The 20,540-nt window shown below is 46.9% G+C and overlaps 1 protein-coding gene across 1 annotated transcript; it reads left to right on the forward strand.

Moving 5' to 3' along the window:
* Positions 1-15,998: 15,998 nt before the first annotated feature.
* On the forward strand, positions 15,999-16,985 carry LOC102886224 (metallothionein-2A). Its single transcript, XM_006908769.3, has 3 exons — positions 15,999-16,160; positions 16,479-16,544; positions 16,751-16,985. The coding sequence occupies exons 1-3, from the start codon at positions 16,133-16,135 to the stop codon at positions 16,840-16,842; spliced, it is 186 nt and encodes a 61-aa protein (XP_006908831.1). The 5' UTR covers positions 15,999-16,132; the 3' UTR covers positions 16,843-16,985.
* Positions 16,986-20,540: the final 3,555 nt, after the last annotated feature.

Below are 20,540 nucleotides of genomic sequence, written 5' to 3' on the forward strand. Positions count from 1 at the left end.
TAGTGGCCTCCTTCAGCATTGCTTCAGCCCTGGGCTGACCACTTCCAGCTTCCTTGGAACAGGGGGAAAATAAACCCCTATTTTTGGTAAGCCACTGTGCAGCTGAAAGCAATCTAACTGATATATTGTGTAACTGTGATGATGTCTTCCATGCTCTGTCTGTAGATTATGACATTTGAAATTAAAAAAAAACCAACAGTTTTTACAATATTACGATTATATAAATACTATTTACTAGAGAACTAAGTTTGAATGGATCCACCAAAAAAAGGATATGTAACTTCCGTATCACTAAAATTGGGATATTTGAAAGAGAGAAACTTGAAGAAGGGTAAGGATACTCTTCAGAGACCGCTCAGAATCAGAACATATTTTAGTTTGCTTCATAGTTGGACTATCATTTTCTTTCAGGGCTTTTGTTTTTTCCTGATATTTCTAATTGCCTTTCCCCCTTGCCGTTTGTTAAATGATCTAATATTCATGTCTTCTTTCCTGATCATTTGTACAACTGTCATTCTGGAAATCTCTTTCCATTGCTCTCCTGGGTTAGATCCATTGCTTCCTGGATCCCCCATCATCCTCTATCCTGACTTCCTTTCCATCTTGCTGGAGTATATTCTCGAGCAATTTTTTACAATAGGGATGAATTAAGGGGAAATTTTGGAGTTCCTAAGTGTCAGAAAACACGTTTATTTTTCTCTTATGCCTGATAGACAGTTTGGCTGGATATTAAATTTCAAGTTCAATATCATTTTCTCATAATACTTTTGAAGGCATCGCTGCATTGTGTTATAATATTCAGTGTTGCTGCTACAAACACTAACATGACCGTCTCTTTATTTCTCATTGGAAGCTTTTGAGAAATTTCTCATTCTTTTTGCCATCATTTTATAGATCTTTCAAAAATTCATCAAACTTCTCTGAATTTTTTTTATCATAATACCCCGTTTTTATTTTTCGAATGGAGTAATTGCCTGAATCTAATGAGTTAAAGGTTTTTATTTGTATTTTCGTTGTTAAGTTTTCTCTTTCTTGAACTATTTCTACTTCTTTGTAGGAATAGTTTAAGTAGGCTCTGTGGATGGAAGTAGGGCTTGTTGACTTGTGTTTAGTATGCCCAGGCGAGGAACTGGCCCATGAAGGGCCCTCCTCTGACCCTCCCCTGGGAGCCCTGGACCCTCCTTGACTGGTTATTCCATTGCTTTGGAGAATATCTTGCGATCTTGCAGTCTCGGCCTAGGAGGAAATGATGGAGCTGTACGAGTGACAGTGGAGGGGGCAAAATCGATGATCACGTGGCAGCTCTACAACCAAGTCTTCCATTAGTCACCATCCTGATTTCTGCGGCTCCTTCCGATCCTCCCCCGCAGACTCCTCTCTACTTCTTGATTTGAGCTGTGGTTTTCTCTGCTCTCATTTACCCATAAATGAGATTTGACCCATTCTAGTATTCCAGAAAAATGTCGAACTCTGATCCATCGATGTGCTGTTCAAGTCATCCCCTCTCACGTTGTTATATAAAATTTCTCAGGGCTGAGAGACCGAAGAAAGAGGCTGACAACTCCATCACTACATTAAGAGTTTATTAAGGGAACTTACACACGTGGCTCATGGTGCGGGGAGCATGAGGGGGTAGATATCCTTTGCACTGCACGGCAGGTGCTGAAGGATTATATAGGACAGGAGAGAGTGGATGGGAGTACCAGGGCGGGATTCACCCCAGATGAGGAAGGAAAGCCTTACATCCTGCCCGGGGAAGGGCCTGTTGCAGGAACCAGCACACCTGGGACATAGCGGGGAGAGCAGTGGGACAGTCTCTGGGGGATTTACGGAAGCAATCTCTGTTCTGCCCCAGATCTGACTGGGTCTAACACAAGTGTCTGGCAGTAGTCACATCATAAAGCAGTCTGTTCTCCACACACACACACCAATTCTCAGCTCTTTTATTAGTTTTTCTTTTTCTCTCCTTGTCTTTTATTTTATTTTATTTTTTTAAGTTATTTTGATAGATTTTCAGGAAAAAAGAGAGATAAATGCATGTGCTTATCCTACCATCTTGAGTCAAAGTCTGGGCTAGGTTTTTTGTTGGTACTATTTTTAATCCTCACAACAACTCTGCAGGATAGGGATTACTATCTCCCTTCTGTAGGCAAGGAAACTGAGTCTCAGAGAAGACCTGCACTAGGCAGGACTAGCTGGGAGAGAAGCTTGAAGACCACAAGGGAAGATAAGTTGGGGAAAAACCTGAAGCGAAGAGCGAGCAGACTGGTTACACACACAACCGGTCACATACAGATGTGAATGGGGTAAAACTTAAGCGGTGCAAAGAAACACCACGAAAACAGATTTTAGGTCAAGAAGAAGAAGAGCGTTCTCTTGGCAGGGCTGCACAGAGCAGGAAAATGCTGTGTCGGGAGGCTGACACATCATGGATTGTGTTCCTGTGTTGCCTAAGGGACAATGGAGCCCTCTGAGAGACTGTTGCAGACCTGCACCTGCTCAGGACGTACTCCAACTTGGATGGAGACCAGAGGGCTTCGTGGGGGAAGAAATGGAGCTCAGATCTGGACAGGGAAGGAAGTTCCTCGTGTGGACTGCAGGGTGCGCTCTAGGCCCAGAGACGACTGCGATAGACGACCGCAGCCTGAGCCCTCAGGAATTGCACTTAGGGTTGTTGGGGTTGCTCCCGCCTCAGTCTGGCTGAGTTTGGGGCCCAGACATCCCAGAAAGAGTCTAAAACCGTAAGACACGGTGCTGGGAGGATAAATCAGGACAAGCTTTCCAAGGGTTCATTAGGCTATAGGTGTAAAAGGCCTTAACAACGGGTAAACCACCCAGATTCACAGGGCATAAGGCTTTTAAAATAATTTCGCAATGTACATCGAAGAACCAGAAAAAAGTTCTTCCCATTTGACACAGTGGTTTCACTTCTAATCTAAGGAATTCACCACAAATTCGGGGGCGGGGCAGCCTCATTCATTCACAGGAAGGTTCGCTGCGGTACCATTACTGGAAATAACATCAAGTCTAAATCTATGAAACTGAGTAAGCTGTGGTCCATGCTTATAATAGGATATGACACAGCCATTAAAAAATGCAGAAACACGGGAAATGATTACAGTAAAATCTTAAACAAACATGAAGGTGAAATACACTAAAATGTTAACAGTGGTTGTGTTCAAATCATAATTTACTGAAATAACATTTATTGAAATAAATATTGTCTGAAAGAGAAAATTGCATACTTTGAGCCAAAAATTCTACTTTCAAGAATGTTGTATTCTAAGGAAAAAATCGTGACTGCTAAACACACAAAAGCTACTAAGATGTATATCACAACATGGATTATAATAGTGAAGATTTGGGAACAATAAAATGTCTCGAAGCAAGGAACTTTTTAAATAAATTGCAGAATGAATCTACTAAAATAAAATTGTACAAATGAAACTAATTTCAGGGACAGATGTTTATAATCTACTGATAAATACTGAGGGAAATCATTTATAAATCGGTGTGTACTTAAGGCTTCTATTTTTATATTTAAAAGGATGATATATGTACTTTAAACTTTTTCTACAATAAACAAAGAATGAAGAAGAGGCGGAAGGGAGCGAGGGCCCGGTGTTTTTGAATCTCGGGCACCCATGACCTGAATCGCCTGATTTACCTTTGAAGATAAGGAGAGAATGGAATACTTGAAATTGAAACTGTCTTGGAAAATTTGTGCCATGTGACTACAATAGACATTGGCTAAATGGCAGCTTCCTCCTCCTCCATGCCCAGCCTCACTGTCCACCTTCCCTAGCAAGTGCTCTCACTTGCTTTCTCATATTCCAGCCCTCAAACACCTTCGTGAAGGAGATAGGGCCAGCCCTGTCTACCCACATTTGACAGAGGATGAACCAGAGGTCCGAAGATTCACGCTGGTGATAAGGCAGAGGTTGGAAAGCAGGTTTTCTGATTCTCCTGGTTCTCTTCCCCTACGTGTGTGAGTTGGTAAAAATCATCATGGATAAAGCAGAGTTTCTCACCCTCAGCACCGTGTTAGAAAAAGAAGGTTCTATGGAGAGTAAGCCCACAGGATACTGATGATCTGATCATAAATTCCTAACTGGGCAGAGCATGGAGGGTGGTCCTGCCCCAAGTCTGTAACTTCTTTAGCAAAAGGTTAATCTTTGCCTTAAGCAAGTTCTGCCCATCGTTTCTGTGCATCCAGGTTAACATACCTTTGAAATACCTCCCTTTCAGACCCCTCCTCCAGAGCATGACCACTCTCAAGAGAGCACCTGATCTTACAATTTTGTAATCTGATCTGCACTTTGCTTCCTCCCACCTGCCTGTAATCTTCCTTAAATTCCCTCCTTAATCTCAAATGCATAAACCAAACAGCAAACTTATTTTCTGAAGCATTTATCTCAATCTGTTGAGATCTTGCTTCCGGGAGTATTTATTTTAGCTCAAACAAATTTTTGTAAAAATTCTCTACAGGTTTGGACCTTTCTTACATCATAGCACTTTTGACATTTGGGGCAGATAATCCTTTGCTTTGGGAAGCTATCCTGTGCATTGCAGGATGTTTGACAGCATCTTTGACTTGTACCCGTTAGGTGCCAGAGGCATCAACCCCCACCCCCACCCCCAAGTTGTGACAACAAAAATGTTTCCAGACATTGCCAAATCTCCCCCAAGGGACAAAATCGCCCAGAGTTGAGAACCACGGAAGAAGTAAGGTGAGATGTGACAGAGAACTTTGATCTAAGTCACGCTGCCCCGAGGTCATTCCTAGAAGGAGATGCTGCCCCTCCTGGCCCTGGGGGTGAGGGTGAGGGGCTAATGAGGAAAAGAGAGGAAGGGGGGACTGGCTTCTGTAAAAAGGCAGAAGTTCTTCTACTCTACACATTCTCCTAGCAACATTTATCTTACTATGTGCTGATTTTTTATTAAACGGCTCTGTCTCCTGTGCAAATCACTGAGCTTCAGTTTCCTCATCCACGAAATGGGTTAACACTGCCTCCCACAAGGATTTTGGGAAGGAGTCAATGAGATAACATGCGGAATGTTTAGCTCTAGATGGTGCTCAGTATGGTGCCTCGAGCATAGTAAGCATCTCACATGCCCGTAGACCTTATCCATACTAGCCAGCAGCAGTATTCACCCATGCGGAAAAAAAAAACTGGGGCACGAACTGGGGAAGAGAGTTCCTTGAGTTTGCAAAACTAGAGGAAGAGCTGGAACTAGAAATCATGGGCTCCTAGACCAGCGTCCCTTCTCCAATTCAGCTGCCTTTGTGGACAGAATTGTTCATTCGACATTTATTCTACAAGTAAATCCAGATCTCTTCAAGAAATGACTTTATTTGCAGATAAGCATATTTGCAAACTTAGTCCACAGCTGTACCCAAGCTTCTAAACTCCTGGCCAATTGTTCAGTCCCGGGATGGTAAATTGGGAAACCGTTTGAGGGCATTGTAGCAATCTTAATTGTATCCTGTTGTAGCCACCAGTCCCCCAAAGACACACGGACCATCAGAAATCAGAGTTATAGGAAACACACTCTTTATTCAGCCAGCTGGATCTGCCAGAGGTACGCAGACCCCAAATTAAGCAGCCCCGAGATGTAGAGATACAGGGTTTTTAAGCCCTAAATCCCATTCCTCATTCTGTCTTAAACACAAAGGTCTATTTTTCTCCTATTCACTACCTGTCAACCCACAGGTCGAGTTGTGCTGGCTGGAAAATTACTGCTTGGCTATTGCCCGTAGGAACATAGGTTATCACCCACTGGAACATAACATTCTAACAATAAGCTTTCTGCTTCTGTACCCCCGCTTGCACAACCGATCTGTGGGTTGACAGGTAGTGACTAGGAGAAAAATAGACCTTTGTGTTCAGACAGAATGAGGAATGGGATTTAGGGCTTAAAAACCCTGTACCTCTACATTTCGGGGCTGCTTAATTTGGGGTCTGCGTAACCCTGGCAGACCCAGCTGGCTGAATAAAGAGTGTGCTTCCTATAACTCACTGATTTCTGGTGGTCCGTGTGTCTTTCGGGGGCTGGCGGCTACAACAGGGTGTGCAAGCAGGGGTATAGAAGCAGAAAGCTTATTGTTAGAATGTTATGTTCCCATGGACGATAACCAAGCAGTAATTTTCCAGCCAGCACAATACTAGACCAGTTTCCACCAGAGTGAGATTGGCTGGACCCCTTACTTTTTTCTGAGACCATCTTGGAATTTCCTGTCCAGCCATTGGTGTGACCCTGAGTGATCTCTGCCCCTCAGCCTACCTGGTCCCACCTTCTGGCCTTAATCCAAATGAAAAGAAATGCACTGGGGTTGGATGCAGGGCCCAGGGTGAGGGCTGATGGCCATGACTCAGCTGGTCCAAGCTGTCACTTGCAGTCCTGTCAGTCTGAGGCAGCTGCAGTTCAGGAGGAGCACAGCTGAGCCCGACAATGGAGCCGGGGGTCAGGTAGGAGCTGTACGCTTTCTGCACAGTCCTTGCCTGACTTCCCCAGTCTCAGACTCACTTGTAAATGGTAAGAGCCAAAATGGTCAGGGCCCTGCTCTGACAGCTTTCCAAGTGCCATGCCATTTAAGTTCCTAGCAAACCTATAAGGTAGGAACTACTATTATTCCCGTTTAGGATTAATAAACAGGAAACTTCAACCCGAGGCACAGAAATATTAAGCAAGTTGCTAACGACTTGCCACATTAACTAGTATGTGGCAGTATCAGTCTGTGAACCCAGTCAACTTGACTTGGGAGCTATTCATTCGGTCATTCAATAAATGGGTCCTGAATGTCTCCCGTGTACAGGACACTGTGCTAGGTGCTTCAGATGTATCAGTGAACAGAAGGAATGATCCCTTATAGGATCGTGGTGCTTAAACTCTAACAGGAAAGACAGCATATAAGCTTTACAAATAAGTAAATTATTTAGTTTGTCAGAAAGTGTTAAACGTTATGGAAAAAAGAGAGCTAGAACAAGGTATGGGGATCAGGGGTCCTGGGAATTTGAGGTGGGTCGCAGTTGTAGATAGGTGATCACGGTGTGCTTCACAGAGACAGATTTGAGCAAAGACTTAGAAGCAAAGAAAGAAGGGAGCGAGCTGTGTGGATATCTGGGAGGAGAATCACAGGCAGAGGGAACATAGACAAAATAATTTTAGGTTGTGAGAATTAACGAGAGGTCAGAGTGGAATAAAGGTGGGGACAAGGGGGACCCTCTGGAGCAATACGCCTATGTGGAATGCTCTTCAGAGATCATGGAAGCTAACAACTGAAGGATGAGGGGCCCCCGCCACCCGCAGAATGCGGGGAGGTATTGCAGAAAGATGTTGTGGTTTTCGGACCCCTCAAAATCGTGGTCGCCCTTGGGTGTGGAAGGAGTATTAGTCAGGGTTCTCCAGAAAAATAAAACCGCTAAATATAGAGATCTTGATATGAGATGTATATTACAGGCATAATAAGCACATCTATTATATATTTTTTATAGGAACTGGCTCACACGATTATGGAGTCTGAGAAGTCCCATAATCTACCATCCACAAGCTGGAAAACCAGGAAAGCAGGTGGTGTCATTCGGTCGGAGTTTTGAAACCTAAGAAGCAGAAGCGCCAGCGTCTCCAAGCAGGAGAAGATGAATGTCTCAGCTCAGGCAGAGAGTAAATCTCCCTCCCTCCTTTTGTTCTATTCAGGCCCTCAAACAGATTGGATGAGGCCCACCCACACTGGGAAGGGCAATCTTTACTCAGCCCAGCAACCCAAATGCTAATCTCCCCTGGAAATATCTTCACAGACCCACTCAGAAATCACGTTTTACTGACTATCCGGGCATCCCTTAGCCCAGAGAAGTTGACACATAACATTACCCACCGCGGTGGGCATGGGAGGAGATTGCTCTCCCAGCTCTGAAGCCTCAATCTCAAAGCTGTTTTCAGCTGAGCACAGGGCGACCGGCGAGCACCAGCGCGGGCAGAGTCCTCCCCTGCGCACAGGGTGGCTGCGCGCAGGGCGGGGAGTCAGGGAGCACGGCGGGGGAGGGGAGGGACCGCTGCCGCAATGCGCGCCTCCGCCTGGGTCTGTGCGCCCAGATGGAGAGAGGGGGCGCCTTGCGCCCAGCGGGCTGTGCATGCGCTCCCCGCCTGGGGCTATAAAAGCCTCGCCACCTGCTGCAGCCAGGGCGTCCAGTTGCCGGGAGAAGCCAGTTCGCCAAGTCAACTCCTCCAGCCGCATCTCCACTGACATGGACCCTGAGACCTGCACCTGCCCTACTGGTGAGCCCCTGCCCCCATCCTGCGGCACAGCGCGCCTCCTTACTTGCAAAGAACCCCATGCCCGACATCTTTGCTCAAGGACATTTGGGGGAAGGGATCCCTATTTCCCATTTTGAACCTCGTGAAGGGTGGGCATGGCTATACCCCAAAGAACAGAGACTGGCACCCCACCTCCTCCTTTCAGGCCTGGCCCCACCCAGAGTTTCACCACAAGATCTCTTCCTGTGGCATCTCCCTCTCTAGGTGGTTCCTGTACCTGCGCTGGCTCCTGCAAGTGCGAGGGATGCAAATGCACCTCCTGCAAGAAGAGTGAGTGTGGGGACCCGCTCTGCCCCTGCCCCTCTGCCCGCCCCGCCCCCTCAGTCTGTCCACCGCAATATGGAGAGACCCCGAGGCCCCCTGTTAAGGCGCTTCTGACTCTGGGACTGAACCACTTGCTGTGGCCTTAACACACGATCGCCCTGGCCCACCCCCAGTGATGATCCAGGAGGCCTGCAGCAAGATGTTTTGTAAATTCCCAGATGATTCAAATGGGCAGCTGGGATGACAACTGTTTCCCTGGTCCAACCCCTCCCCCCAAAACCTCCAGTGCCGGGGAAAGCCGTTAGAGAGGCTGGGAGTTGGATCTGGAGTCCGAGTCCCTTGGCCCCTCAGGCCTTTGTGGGTCCCCTCAGTCTGACCTGCCTCAGGTCTCTGCAGAAGCAGTGTAATATATACGGGGAGAAGGAGGTGGGAGGAAGGCTCCCTATCTCCATGGTGTATGAGATGAGGCATGGATGCCCCCCATGGATCCCCAGGACCCCTCATACCTGTACCATCTCCGTTCCTTCAAGTTTATTCTTCAAGGTTCTTTTCAAGGTCATTTACCTTGTGATACTTTCTCCTTAAGGCCCAGCACTCCCCTAGCCTGGGCATGACCCTACCTTCCTGGGGACTCCCCTGCACTCATCTGAGGGGCTGTGGCTAGTTACTGGGTACCCCTCTCCTGTGGCAGCCCAGCATGCAGCTGACACACCATAGACGCTGAGTCAAACCAGGTGTGAGACTAGGAAGGGAACAATGAGCAGCCCCCAGCACCCCTCCTGTTTCCTCCTTCCCTTTTGATGGGGACAGGTAGCGGGGGAGGTCATCGGACTGGGCGCACCTGATTTTATCTGCAGGTTGCTGCTCCTGCTGCCCCGCAGAGTGTGAGAAATGCTCCAAGGATTGTGCGTGCAAAGGTGGAGAGGGGGCCGAGGCAGAGGCGGAGAAGTGCAACTGCTCCCACTGAGATGAGGACGTGCCCTAGGTGTGAACCGTGTGTAAATAGTACCAGGCGGCCCAGTGCCACCTCTCCCTATGGGGAGACTCAGCTGTGTATCCCCTTCCTCTGCTAGCTGCTGGCAAGTGACAATAAAAAAATCCTATGACTAGCATAAGCCAAGGACTGGTCTCTTCTTAAATGGAAGGATAGGAGGGTCGGGGGTGCCCAATCTGAGGGAACTGCCCAGTTAAAAAGTAAAATCCTGAGATTTGGCTACTGGTCTACTTGAGGCTGGGATGGAGGCTGGAGTATGTCCTTCCCGCCTTCAGATGGCCCTCGATCCTTCAGCTAAGTCAAGCTCAACTCTGGGGAAAGAGAGGAGACCAGACCCAGACATGTTTGACTCTCCCTCCTCTCAACCTCACTTCATCTGTACAATGGGGTTGGGGGAAAGTAAAACCAGCCCCCAACCCCAAAGGCCTGTAGTTCCTGGAATTTTCTGGTTGCTCCTACAAAGTCGCCTGTTTTCAGAATCATTAGCAGAGTTCAGGAGGCCCCAGGAAACACTGTCTTGGCAGACTGCCAGCTGTGTTTCCACAGTTACCACCCCTGAGTAGCCTGTCTCCCCAAAACAGACGGGTCGGCTCCTTTTCAAATCTTCTCATTTGGCGATTTGTCTCTAGCTCCTTCTTTCTTCAAGGGGAAGCAGGGTAATAAGAGCTTTTATCTGGGTGGTTGTGGTCCAGTCCTTGATGAAAGAGAACACCCAGATCTATCTGGCTGGCCGAGAAGGGAGAAATAGAATCCTGGGAGAGAAAAGTTTCCCATAGGAAGACACTGTGCTGTAAATACATCAGTATTTTCCTCCAAGTTAGTTTTTCTGGACAATCTATTTAAAAGCCCACAAAGAATTTTTTTTTTTTTTTAAGCCCAATAGGCTGAGTTTGAAAAACCAGTGCAAGAAAGCCAAGGCCATTTTGTAAAGGAACAACAAAAAGGACTTGCTGGCACTGCTTGTTCTAAAGCTCTAAGAAGTGGGGTCGGTTCAGAAATACATCAGTTGTACAGAGAGTCCAAAAGCGGATCCCTGTGTAGCTGGGAGTAGGACATGATCAAATCAGCGGCAAAAGGATTCACTAGTCAGTGAAAAGCGATGGCACAATTGGCTACCCCTTTGCATATCGTGTAAAAATTAATTTTCAATTGACTTAAACACCCAAGAGCAAAATCAAAACCATAAAAGAATTCGGAAGAGGAAAATAGAGTGTTTGTTGCTTTGGGGTAGAGACAATTCTTTTAAAAGACACATGAAAGAAAAGGTTGGTAAATTTGAATTACCTTGTGCTAAGTCCTCCTAAGGACGTTATTTTATTTGATCCTTAAAACTCTAGAAGAATGGGATTTTATAAATGGGGCAATAGGGGCTTAGGGTAATTTACACGAAGCCTGTTAAAAAAAAATAAACTGAGGCATATTAAATTTTTAAGAGTTTCTTTAAGCAAAAACAAATGGGAATTGGGCAGCATCCAATGTCGCAGAAGGGCTCTCCAAGGAGCTGCACAAAATGAAAGACTTATAGGCAGGAGAGAGCAGGAACAAGGACGTTATAACAGGCAAAACCAAACCAAAACAAAACGGGTTGATTATTGCAGTTACTTTCCCTTAGCGGGTAACAGGGATCAATCAGGCAGATTACCTACCTACTAGGGATCAGGAGATTCCTGAATGACTGGTTTAAGATTCCATTTTGGGGAGAACCAAAACTGTAATAAAGTCTCTGTTTGAAGATATTGGGCTTAACATAAGTGACTCCATTTGGGGCCTACTGTCTTGTTTTTAACAGATCATATAGCTAGACTGTGGCAGAGCCAGGATTTGAACCCAGGCTGTCTGACTGAAGTCTAGGCCTTCAACATAACCATACTTGTTTTCTCGATTCTGGCTTCCCTTGTGTAAAAGCATCAAAACAAAGCTAAATCACCTCACATCCATTAGAATGGTGTCTTCGTCCGGTGGCGCTGCTAACAAAATACCACAGGCTGGGGAGCTTACAAATAACAGAAATTATTTCTTACTGTGCTAAAGGCTAGAAGTCTGAGATTAGGATGCCAGCATGGTTAGGTGAAGGCCCTCTTCTGGGTCAAAGACTTCTCATTGTATCCTCCCATGGTGGCAGAGACTAGGGCATTCTGTGGGGTCTCTTTTATTAGAGCACTAATCCCATTTGTTAGAGCTCCCCCCTCAAGACCTAAGCATTTCCCAAGGGCCCCAGGAGACAGAAACATTCAGACCATAACAAATGACTGCTATCAAAACAAAACAAAACAAAACAAAAACCAGAAGATAACAAGTGTGTTTTTGCTCATTTTTAAATTGGGTTGTTTGTTTTATTATTGGGTTTTAAGAGTTCTTTATATATTCTAGATACCGGTCCTTTATCAGATCTATGCTTTGTAAATAGTTTCTCCAAGTCTGTTCTTTGCCTTCTCATTTTCTTTATATACGATAATATAACGATTTTTATCTAAGTTTAATTTTATAATTACATCATCTGGATGTTCTTCCTGTTTTCTTCTAGATGTTTCCTTCTAGATGTTCTTTAATTTAAATCTGTGGTCCATTTTGAGTTCATCTTATGGAGGATATGAGATAAATATCTAATTTATTTCTTCTTTTCTTCCTTTTCTTTTCTTTTTTTGGCACTTTTGTCAAAAATCGATTGACCATACATGTGCTGATTTCATTCTAAACTTTCACTCTGTTCCACTGATCTATATGCCTATCCTTGAATCAATACCACACAGTCTTGATTACTGTGACTTTATTATAAGTTTTTACATTGATTAGTGTACGTACTACAACTTTGTTCTTTTTCTGATGGGATTCTTTATTGTTTTCCATCACTCAGCCTTGTAATGAGTGGTCTTTTCCATCTTCCCATGGGGTTTGGAGCGGGCCCAGGAGACATACATCTTCACTGAGTCCGCCATCTCAATTTGGCCCTCCAAACTGCTGCATCACAAAAATATTTATGGATGCTGGACTCTGAGGATAGATGAAAAGAAATGGTCACTGTCCTTCAAAAAGTACATGGACTTGTGGGGAAGATAAAACCATTGCAAGAACATTTAGATGCTTTAGAGCTGGAAGAAACTGACAGACCACGGCACCCCAGCTCTCTTCATTTTAGAGATGGGGAGACTGAGGCCCAGGGAGGGAGGGGAGACACAAACAAAAGTTCTGGTGGCTTTAAGAAGGAAGAAGCCCCATCGTTTGGGGATCAGAGAAGACTCCCCGGAGTAGGAGGCATTTAAGCCTTTTCTCATTTGCCCCCAGAATGCTCACTGGAGGTGGTTACGGCTGCAGCATTTACCCAGAGATAACTCGTGGATTATAGTCCTAACCTGACCCCCAAAGTTTGCTGTGAAATATCTCGCTTTTTTATTATTTTCTCAACACCCTAGTATATTGATAGTCTTTGGAAACAAATGACAGTATAGTCCTAACCTGACTCCCAAAGTTTGCTGTGAAATATCTCGCTTTTTTTATTATTTTCGCAACACCCTAGTATATCGATAGTCTTGGGAAACAAATGACATCATTCTATTTATAGCATTCTGTTTTTTTTCCCACTCTTTAGTCCCCCCCCCCATGGCATTCTGTTTTTAGTAGTGGTATGTACATTTATAAAATTAATTCTCGATTGCTAAAAATGTCAAATCCTAGAAAACGTAGCATTCTTAACCCGATGTTAAATTAACTCTGGCGGGGAGGGGAGAGGGGGGAGGTACATGAGGTAAGAGGGGTCAAACAAGTGGTGACAGAAAGAAATCTAACTATGAGAAGTAGTGAGCACACAGTGTAAATATATGTATGCCTTACTGTTAAAGTGTACAGCTGAAACTTGTTGGATTGCGTTAACCAATGTCACCATAAAAAATAAATTAATTAATAAAAAAAATAAGGTAACGCTGGCATAGAGCTGCACTTTTTTCCATTGCTATTTATTTATTTATTTATCAGTTATATTTATTTATTTTTTTAATTGAAGAAGTGATTTAAATTCCTTCCGTGCACACGCACACACCTCCCCCCTACACTTTTTTTTTTTCTAAGGGGGACCAGGGTTCAAATGGGCTTTGGGGGATGGTAGGAGGAAGTAAAAACCTGGCATGTGGAGTGTCAAGTGTATTTGGAGAAGGGTGTGAATGTCCTGATCCTACTGCAGAAGTGCTTAGGGACAGAAAAGGGAAGTTGAGGCGGGATGGGTGAGGAGAGGGTGATGCCAGAGGCATTTAGCTCTGTCACCGCACCCCCTGCACAATCAAAACGATTCAAGGGAGACAGCTGAGAACTGGAAGCAAATGTTACTGCCAACGTGGATGGCCCAAACCCAGAGCTAGACAATACTTTCAGGGCAAAAACAAGCCCTACCGTCTCTTCACAGAGCTGGATTGTTTCCCCTGAGTGGACAGGTGACCATCTGATTAATTAGAAACCAGGAATTTTGCATTTCATGTGTGCGCATAGGTAAATATCAACAACAAAATCCACTCACTGCCAAAGAGCAGGGTCACCAGACACAGTGAGATTTCCAGGACCTTGGCTCCAAAGTCAGAGAACATTTGCATGTGATCCTCGAAGTCTAGCACAATCTGATCATTTGAGAGACCAGTAAACTGAAGCTCAGAGGGGCCCTGGCACATGACTACTCCCCAAGGTCAGTCAACAAATGAGTGGCCGAGTGGACCATTAGAATTTGGTCCCTCTGACGCTGCTTGGTGTTTTTGAGTACACAGGTCCCGGGGATGGGTGAAGAAAAGTTTTTATTTTCATTTTGCAATTGGCCCTAATGCAAGGTAGGGGCTGGGAAGGGAGGAGCCATAGAGAGGAATACCCCCCTAATATTTTATTTCACAAATATTTATTAAGCACCTACTGCAAACTTGGCCCCGTGCGGGAGGGGGCCAGTGGTGGAGACACATTTCAGGGGCAATGACTGATTCTGGAGTTTTCAGTGACATTTTCAGTGGGATGGGGAAGGATGCAGATATCGATCCAAGAATCACACACACTCCTACATACTACAGACATGGAATGTGCCAGGAAGGAAAATAAGAGAATGTTTTCCAGCATGTTCCACGGGCATCTTGACAGCATGGGGATCAGGACACGCTCCCTAAAGGAAGTAACGATTGAGCTGAGGATGAAGACATTGCCACAGGACCATACAGTGAATACTGCAAGGACAGCCCGTTCTCTGTCCGCCTCCTCACTAAACTCCCGCTTCAGCAGCCAGGATTCCCTAAGCTGCCGGGAACCTTCCAGTAACCCATTCCCTGAGTCTGATGACACTCTGGGCATTCTGAGACTGATGATCTAAGACCTGTTGTTACACAGGGGCCAGTCAAGTACAGACAGGAAAGCAGGGTGTGCCTCCGCAGAGACGAATCTGGTTGGCTTCTCCCGTCAGCATCCTCTAGGGAAGAAAATGCTTGTGGGGTTTTCCCTTCCACATGCTCCGTGCTCCGTGCTCCGTGCTCCGGGGTGATGCCAACTTTCCATCTGGCCGCTTCCTCTGCTCCTTCCGCTCCCCTGCCTGACAAAGACCTCACCCTCTTCACCTCTCTGGCCCACCTCCTCCTGGCCCAGACTGGGTCTCCTCTCTGCTCCCCCTGCCCCAGTGAGATCACTTTTCCCTGCGCTCCTTTGGCACTGCTCCCAGGACCTGAGTTTCCTGAGCACAAGGCTTGTGGTTTCTTGACCTTATTCTCCCCACTGGCCAATGTCTACCTTAGAAAGTCTTCTGAATCTGCTGGGCCCCCTGATTTGAATCACAAGGTTCTGCCACTCCCTAGCTCTGTGACCTTGGGTAAGTTACTTAACCTCTCTGGGCCTGCATTCTCTCCTCTTTAAAATGGGAATAACGGAAGGTCCTTACCTCACAGGGTTAATACACGATTAAATGAGAACTCACACAATAACTCACTCACTATGCTCGCTATCGCATACTAAACTCCGGGATATACAATGGATAGGTATGTCATCAATAACCATCCCCTGGGTTTCATATGGTGCTACACAATTATCAAGCCTTGACAGGTACAAAGAGCTTTTTGTAATCTGTCTTCACTTCCAACGGATTATCTGTCTGAGCAGGATCCCCAAGGCCCGCTTTAACCAGCTCTCTAACCCCTGGAGTTCAAGTACTGGACACGCAGGGCGGAAGCCGTGCACCCAGCGGGAGGGCGGGCACGGGGTGCTCGGCGCAAGGCCTGGGATGTCCCGAACGCCGTGTCCGCGCTCTGCACCCGGCCCCTTCCGAGCTGGGATCGTCCGGGTTGCACGTAGGACAGCTTCTGGGAACTGGCGCTCCGCGACCCGTGTGCACAGCCCGGTGCGCTCGGCCAAGTGCGCACGGCCCTGTGCCCCAGTGACTCAGCGTGGGGCGTGTGCAAGCTGGCGCCCGGCCCGGGCGGGCTTTTGCACTCGACCCGGCTCTTTCCCGTTATAAAGCAGCCCGCTGCGTGCTCGGCTCTACCACGCTTTCTCCAAGTCCTAACCGTCGGTCTGGTAGCTGTCTCCGGACTCCAGCCACCGCTTCAACTCGCCATGGATCCCAACTGCTCCTGCGGCACCGGTAAGGGGACCTGGGCCGGGGCTGGGACGCCCGGTGTTGATTGCAGTGCTAGAGAAGCAATTTGGGGCCTCTCCTGACCTTCCTAATCACTGAGTTTCAGGGCTCCGATGGCTCCTTTCGGCCCCTTTCTGAAGCGTTCGGTTTACCTTTCTCTATTGGCTCCCTTTTACTGATAAGATCAGAGTTCGCCACGTGTCCAAGTTCCCAGAGCTGGTGGTAGATCTGAACTGTTCGTGGATCTGGGACTGGAACTCAAGATCCTAGCATCTTTCCACGTTCAGGTCTCCAGGGACCATTCTCACCTCTTTCTCCCTGCAGGTGGCTCCTGCACCTGCGCCGGCTCCTGCAAATGCAAAGACTGCAGATGCACCTCCTGCAAGAAGAGTGAGTGGAATCTTCTCATCTCCCTAAATGCCTCCCACCAGGGCCCCCACCCTCCTTTCCACCCTGACGGGAATTTAAACAGGGCGGTCGTTGACACCCCTTACGGAAGGCGGCACCTCTACAATGGCCCCTGTCAGGAAGGACAGGAGTCCTTATTCATCCTTTGTCCCAAGCACTCACCTCTGCTGCTTCCTTCCCTTCCCCAGGCTGCTGCTCCTGCTGCCCCGTGGGCTGTGTCAAGTGCGCTCAGGGCTGCATCTGCAAAGGAGCATCGGACAAGTGCAGCTGCTGTGCGTGACATCAAGAAGAGCCTGCTCCCAGATGTAAATAGAGCAACGTGTACAAACCTGCATTTTTTGGTGCATCCCTCACCCCTTTGCTACATACATGTCCTCCCTTTTCTATAAATGACATGAATGATAATAAAAGTTGTTGACTTTATTTTGACTCTGTTTTCCTTGGCTTGCCCACCAGGGCTGGAGTGGAGGATTGGATGGGAAGTGCAGAGAGCTGGGTTCTGGACAAAAGTGTTTGTTACTCTATAATAAACAGCCTTAGCCAAGCCAGGAGACCTCACTGAGAGGCTCGAATGGGCTTGGGTAGGCACAGAATCCCTTCCGTTCTCGAGTCAACGTCAATGGTACAGAAACTTCTCAATCAGGAATTCTCATTCTCTGGTTTCCCTGCTCAACTTTAGGATTTAAGGCTTGAAAGTAACTTAAGGCTAGAAAACAAGTTCCCACCTGCTTGGTTCCTACATGGTCTTAAAAATTCTCGTGAAGAATCGGTCTTTTTTTTTTTTTCCCCTATCCATCCCAGACCTAAATCTTGGTAAATAATAATTGCTGTGAAATGACATAAAAGAACAATATGAAGCCCACATTTTTAGATTCAACACAATTTTAATAAACATATAAACAAAGACTTTAAAACACTGCACATTGTTCATCAGAAGTGTGCACTGAGCACTGGAAACTACACAAATGCCTCCAATGCGCGGGCCACACACACTTGGGGTAGCCCTGCCCCCGCCACCCTCATGGGGAAGCACCATCACTCTTGGCTTGCCCCGTGTCACTGACAGGACACCTGCTACCCCAGAGAGCTTCCTGTTTTAACTTGGCTTTGAATCTTTGACAGTTCCTTCCTAGGTCGGGCTGAAATCTGGCCCTGCATCAAAATCCAGCCCTTGTGCCTAGGGATTTGGAGGGAATTGCCTGGCCTTTTTCTCAGCTAGAAGCAGTATGCCTGAGAAAGCTGAAATCTGGCCCTCCATCAAAATCCAGCCCTTGGCTACTTTAACCTAGCCAAGCGCCTAGGGATTTGGAGGGAATTGCCCGGCCTTTTTCTCAGCTAGAAGCAGTATGCCTGAGAATCGGTTCCAGATGATTTCCTGTCAGCCTGCGATGGTTCTGTGGTTGAGAGGGTGTTTTTGAGGAGCAAGGCCCTGAGTGACTTGTAATTAATGGCAATGGTTAGGCCCCCTGGCTATTTGTGGAGGGAGTTGCTGTTTGATGATGTAAAATCAAAGAGAAAGACAAGTCACAGGGACCTGGAATCAGGATGGTGCTTGGCCACAGGTGTCCTGTGAGAAGAGGGGGATCACAAAAGCCAGCCTGTGCCAAGTGCATGGGTTTTGGTGTTATGCATCCTGGTTCCCAGCCTGTTTTGCCACAAGTGGTGTGGACTGGGCAAGTCATTGAAACTTTCTGAACCTCCATTTCCCAATTTGTAGAAAGGAGATTATAGCTCTATATGAGGAATAAAAGCTAGGGTCCTGGCTCCTGGCTGGGGCTTAATAAACAGTGGACATTATGATCGCTGTGTTCACACTGACATTCGTGGTGAGAGAATCCCTTTTAGAGCCCAGTGAGTTCCTGGGAGAAAGGCTCGTGGGTTTGGAAGCATTACTCTGTGTTGGAGGTTAAAGGTGGGATTGAAAATTTGCTGACCTCCTGCCAGAGGGATTTTGCATAAACTCCTACAATAAGCCCCATGGGACAAGACTCTGTCATGGCATTTGGATAGACAAAAGCCTTTCCCACACATTGTGTCATTTGTTCCAAACAGAAGCCAGTAAGAGAGTAAAAATGCAAGATTTGAAGAGATTGTGCCATTTTCCAGAGAAGTTAAGCAACCTGCCCAAGGTCATAAACTCAAGAGTCATATGTCCGAATCTAACTACAGCTGGCCTCATCTTCTGGCCACAGCTGGCTGCTCATGCTGTCCCTGGGTGCTAAATGTTGCCTATTACTATTCTGAGCTAGAAGGACCTTTCAAGGAAGAACCGATTGTGCCCCTGGATTGAGACATGGGAACTGAAGTCCAGAGAGGTGACACAGCTTTGCAGACTGCCAGCTTTGTGCTCATGCCCCTGCTGCCTTTGGACCACGTTTCAGCATCCTCATCTTTCGTGCGAAGTCAGGATGTAGGGTGCTGGGTGAAGGCATGGTGCTGCAGTCGGCATGAGTGAGCGCACATCCCACCTGGGTCACTAGGAGCAACGTGACATACCCTCCCTGTGGCTCAGTCTCCTCCACGGTAAAGGGGCAGAATAAAACCATATGATCACAGGAGTAAATGAGTTCATACATGTACCGCACCAACTATGGGTCCTGCCACAAAGTAAGTGGTCTGTAACACTAGCTCTTTGCTTATGATTGTTCTACATAGCTTAGGGCAAATTTATTTACCTCCAAACAAATAAGCCAGGGTTGTTGTGCCAGGCTATGTGTCCCGTGGTTTCCTCATCAACCCCATGAGGATGTAGACTAGAGAGAGTCCTTCACTCTTCCCACAAAATTGTGATCGGCACTAAAAGATGTCAAGTCACGAAGAGATTGCCTTGTGCCTTTGCAGATACCTATGGAAAACTGTCATGTCTTCTACCACCTACACCATATTTTTTATTTATCATTGTTCCTTGAAATGTTTCATACTTTCTCAAACACATTTATATGGAAAGCAACCTCTTCATCACTACGGATAGTGAGAACCTGTGTTCTTCCAGATGGAGAAGGGGGCCACATATATATTTATTTCTCTTGATGGATCACTCTCATTGCTGCGCACGGCTGAGCTCGCGACTTGCTCTTGTTTCAATGGCTTCAGGCAGTTGAGAAGTGTTATCAACAGACCTAGCCCACAGGCTGGCTTATCAGGGAGCTTCCCTTTTTCCCTTGGGGCCTGACTGTCTTCAATTTAGTACACAAATGCCTAGTTCTGTGACCTTGAGCAAGTTGCTTTAGACTTCTTCTGTTGAAGCGGTCCTGTTAGTAAAAAGGGCTCATAGATCAAAATATTTCCCTTTGGGGGTTCTGGGAAGGGTACACAGACCCAAAGTGATTCAATCATGGCCTGGCACTTATTAAATGCTATGTCACGGTGAGAAGAATGAATGGGGAAATAACCGTTTTCTTGCCGTGTTAGTTAAAACCTAGTCTTTCCATCAGCTAAAGTGGTCCCTCCTTTGGGGACAGCCAGACTGTGGGAACTGCCTGGAGTGGGGTGTATAGCAGGCTGTGGGGAGCACTAGCGCTTTCTGTGAAGGACGGGGACAAACACGTCCGTGGATCTTTTCAGGTAGAGATTGGAAAGAAGGCAGGACGCACAAGCCTGGGTTGGCCAAGCTGCAGTGTGCAGCAGGCATGGGGCTGAGGGCCTGATGCCGGAGGTGGGGGAGGGGGGGTGCAGGGAGAAGAAATGCAAGTGGGAGCCCCCCGGCCCCACTGCGGGCGGTTCCGCTGCACACACCTCCCTTCTGCCCCTCCCCTGCTCGCGCCAAGACAAGAACGGGACTTTTTGCACACGGGCTCCTGGAATAGGCAAACGGGAGGATACGGGGGAGGATACGGGAGGACAAAGGCGCGGTGGGGTGGTGGGGGTGGGGGGTATGAAGGCAGCGAGGTCACAGCAACGAGGGCGTGGAGAACAGAGGAAATTTTCCCTGGGGAAAATTGGTAAGGGTCTGGTCGGAGGCTGGGACACCCCGGCCTG

Source organism: Pteropus alecto, unplaced genomic scaffold (assembly GCF_000325575.1).
Source record: "Pteropus alecto unplaced genomic scaffold, ASM32557v1 scaffold123, whole genome shotgun sequence".
NCBI classification, from domain to species: Eukaryota; Metazoa; Chordata; class Mammalia; order Chiroptera; family Pteropodidae; genus Pteropus; species Pteropus alecto.

Bases quoted from the DNA above. Each gene is read 5' to 3' on its own strand.
- LOC102886224 (XM_006908769.3), top strand. From the start codon at position 16,133: ATGGATCCCAACTGCTCCTGCGGCACCG. The intron at 16,161-16,478 runs GTAAGGGGACCT...TTCTCCCTGCAG, and splicing joins CAACTGCTCCTGCGGCACCG to GTGGCTCCTGCACCTGCGCC. The intron at 16,545-16,750 runs GTGAGTGGAATC...TCCCTTCCCCAG, and splicing joins ATGCACCTCCTGCAAGAAGA to GCTGCTGCTCCTGCTGCCCC.